The sequence below is a fragment of the Sinocyclocheilus grahami genome, unplaced genomic scaffold (genome assembly GCF_001515645.1).
Source record: "Sinocyclocheilus grahami isolate Dianchi unplaced genomic scaffold, SAMN03320097.WGS_v1.1 scaffold1156.1, whole genome shotgun sequence".
NCBI lineage: Eukaryota > Metazoa > Chordata > Actinopteri > Cypriniformes > Cyprinidae > Sinocyclocheilus > Sinocyclocheilus grahami.
In genome coordinates, this window is record NW_015506335.1 from 16153 (window position 1) to 20139 (window position 3987).

Here is a 3987-nt window from a genome sequence, read left to right on the forward strand (position 1 = left end):
ACAGGCTTTTCCACTATTGGAGCCAAATTATTCTGAACACTGAGAGTAGTGGTACCAGTACACTGTAAAAAATGACCATGCATTTAACGGTAAAAGACTGTAAAAATCCTACAGTAAAAACCTGTTAAATTGTTAACGGTAAATTCCCCTACTATATATGGTGAAAAACTGTATTGGACATTACATGTATTGGACATTAATTTTATGGTAGTATACCGTTTTTGGAAATGAAAAAGACCATATAATTTACAGTGAATAACCGTAAATTGACATTCCCAGAATTCCCTGCGTTACATTTAAAATTTGATGTTTTTATGATAACTATGTTTCTTCTTAGTTTTTTCTTATATTAGTTTTGTATATTAGGGTTGTATGTTACACCTAATGTTGTTAAATGAATGTTTATTGCATTATTTCAGTTTCATGTGTGTTACCACGATGGTGTTTAGTGTTTGTGTGAATGACACTGTGCACCTTCTATATATGTTATTTTTTGGCTTTGGTTCATCATGTGATTTTCTCATCACCACCTGCATTTGGTGGCTTTTTACCGTAAATTTTATGGAATTTTTTTTTACAGCGTAGTATTTCCAGTAGAACATGGTTCGGAATAGTAATATTATAAAAATAAAGCTTTTAAGACTAAAACATTTTCTTCTCCACTATAAAAACCTTTTGTGTGATGGAAAGTTTCCATGGATGTTAAAGAATCTTTATTTTTAAGAGCTATAACTACATGCACAGATTTCTCTGCACGGTTAGGTAACAGTACTTTACTGATGTGGATACTCACAATATACGATCACACATACAGTATTCGATTTCTCAGCAGCACGATGAAGAGAAAAACAGAGTTACAGAGCAGATCAGTACAGGATGACATGATTCAGCAACAATGCAACAAAAACTTGCTATCATGTCGACCTGAAATCTATTTATGCATGCAAGTATATTCCTTTGAATTAAAGGTCATATATAAGCACTCGTAAAAAAAAAAAAAAACTTTTATGCAACAAACAAAAGGCTCATTCCCACTGTTAGGATTTTCTCTTTAAATTAGTATGGGAATGGGAATACATCAATATGTATACATCAATATATGACAGATACACCTGGCAGATACACCTTCACCTTGCACAATCAAACTCCAATTCTAGCGCTCAGCCTGATATATGTCCTTTGATGAATATCATGAACTTGACTAGCAAAGTATGCTATTTTTAAATCTCTCTTTCTCATCTCTCTTTGCTTTGTGAGATGTCCCCAGACTGGTGAACCTTTTGCACAGTGCCACGTGCAGAGCATGTCTCAACAATCCTCCCCCTCTGAGAGCACACAACTGCACAACTGTGTCAGCTTCATTCCTGTCACCATACACCATGTGACACCACCAGGATGACACCAAAAAAAAAAAAGGAAAGAAATAAAAGGAAAAAACAGATAAATGTAAGGAAACGATCCTCCAAATCAGCCACTTCACAGGAAGCAAAACAATACTGATGTTTTACGAAAATACCCAGGTGAAGTGCTCAAGCATTCAGAGCACTTTGCAGGATTTGGGCTGCATTGGTGAGGTTGTGGCCTATAGTTTTGTGAAGTGGGCTACAAGTCATTCCATTCATTTTTCCCACTACTGGCTTTTATTCAATTAGCAACTCTCGCCTAACAACATTCTTCAAACTCAGAGCTGACTGAGCACAGATATGGAAGCCCAAAACCAAAGCAGCTGTACAACAGCATTTGAAAATGCCACATCTGTAAGTAAGGACAGCATTGTGTGATTTCATAATGGGTTCTTTAAGGTTGATTACGATGTACCTCGTCTATGCAATCACTGTTAAATATCAGACACATCTTTGATGGCCTGCTTCTAATATATCAATTCCACATCCTTTACTGTTTGGACAGCATCCAAACACAATCCTCAGGGTCAAAGACTTAGAGTAAATGGAATATCACTCTATTGAACATGCTGATCAGAACTCATTCAGGCTTCTGAAGACCCTGATGGGCTGACGCTGTGAAACCGAATAGGTTTCCACAATCCTGTTCATTAGCTCTGTCACTGATGTAAGCTTCGAGTACAACCATGGGCAAATGAATGTATTGACCTGCAAAGAGAATACAACTCCATGGGTGAGCCAATAACCTCATGCACTGTAAGATGCCACCAGGGAAATATTTGCAACTACTTTTCATACAAGGCGATCAATCGCCCACTAATAGTCTTTAGTTCTCTATGAGGTTTATTCTCAGTTACATTAATAATGGATTTAAACGGAACGAGTCAATGAACATTTATTATTCTCACTAACTCTTTAGTCATTCGAGCTTCATTCAATCCAGAAATCTTTTTAATTTTGTAACAAGACAGGTCATCTACAAATACAACACCACAAGAGCCTACTACCAGCATCTGCTGCAAGACAGATAAGAAGCAATTTTATACCAGATACTCCATGATTATGAGCTTTACAGTAAAAGCTGGATGATAAATTAGCTCTCCAGCCCACACAATGCGTGTGTAGGCCTTAACGTGTCAACCATTCCAAACTCAAGAACACGCTTAGAATGTGTAATTCAAGCACGCTGCTCTAAACAAAACAGGTGCTGCATTTTAAAGAGGACAAGCAATAAATACCCGACCTCGACTCTTCAAATCACAAGTGCCATTGAAAATAAAGCGCTGCTCAAGCTCACCTCCAGATCTGTCCCAGCTGTAAGATGTGAATGACGGACTGCAATAGCCAGATACAGAGGGAACAGGACGCTGAGCGTGTCTTACTAGTCCGGGCTGCAGTAGCGCTGTTGCTGCTGTTGCTTGTGGTGTTGCTCTTGCTCGCCGTGGACGCCTGTCTTTGAGGCGTAGACGGGTGGGCTCCTACGTCTCCGTGCGAAGCGGAGCAGCTGAGCAGCTTCCCGTCCATGTGGGAGCAGTTCGCCGCGCTGCCGCCGGAGCTCTCCTCGGTGCCGAAATCATGGACGAACCAACGGAAACTGAAGACCTGCACGGAGAACGAGCCGAGCACCACAAAAAACAGCGTAAGCCCGAACCACCAGTAGTCGCGGCGGAGATAATAGTCGACCGAAAGCCAAATATCAGTGCCCACATCCGCGAAATACACCGTCACTGCGGCGAGGATCCACAGACAGTCACAGACCGTGTATTTCTGCTGCTCACTGCCGAGGCGGAGACATGTCGAATTTGAGCCACAGCACCGCGGCTCCCCGTTGACGAAGTCCGCCTCTCCGGTTCCAGAATCCGGCTGCGATCCCGGAACGAGCCCTTGAACCGAACCCGAGTGATCTGAATTCTGCAAAGGCGTAAATGCTACATCGCTCTTCTTCATCTTTAGCACCCCGTCGGATTTCGCGGCCATTGTAGCAGCTTTATCTTCTCACCGTTTTCGCGTCTTTCTCCTCGGCTTCTCTATTCCAGGCGAAGAGACACTGGGCTGGGCGACCTTCTCTTCCGCCAGCTACAGCGCCGCCTGCTCATAACAAAGCAACACTTCCTTTCGGTAGCGGGTACGAACTGTATGCTCTCCCATGGCTCCTACTTAAAACTATGACATCATTGCTTTGCAACTCTTCTTCAGGCGCACATCATGGTGTTCAATATCCAGCTATCGCAGCACAGCCTTCTGCTAACTTCACATTCGTGCATAAAAATAATGTCTACTGCAGCGGTATATTAAAGAGCTGACCGCTCGGTTGCTATGGCATTTGTAAACGTGCAGTTTTGAATTCCACCCTGAACCGAACACTGTCCACTGGACGCGAGCGGCGCGACAAAAGTAAACCCTATACAGGAAGCGTCTGTTGTGTCTGCTGTGGTCACTTTATTCTGCTCACCTGAAACAATTATTTACACATATCATGTCTGTGTCAGTTTTACATTTTAATTGACAGTTGGATCAACCCCAGCTCGTGTAGTTTCTGGTCTACTCATTTAAATAACTTTTTTTAATCATATATATATATATA

The 3987-nt window shown here is 41.7% G+C and overlaps 1 protein-coding gene across 1 annotated transcript; it reads right to left on the reverse strand.

Moving 5' to 3' along the window:
• Positions 1 to 2695: 2695 nt before the first annotated feature.
• On the reverse strand, positions 2696 to 3848 carry LOC107567404 (XK-related protein 4-like). Its single transcript, XM_016253083.1, has one exon. It carries the CDS (start codon positions 3378 to 3380, stop codon positions 2697 to 2699), a length of 684 nt encoding a protein of 227 aa, XP_016108569.1. The 5' UTR covers positions 3381 to 3848; the 3' UTR covers position 2696.
• Positions 3849 to 3987: the final 139 nt, after the last annotated feature.

Excerpts from the sequence above, each read along its gene's own strand:
- LOC107567404 (XM_016253083.1), bottom strand. The coding sequence starts at position 3,380 with ATGGCCGCGAAATCCGACGGGGTGCTAAAGATGAAGAAGAGCGATGTA.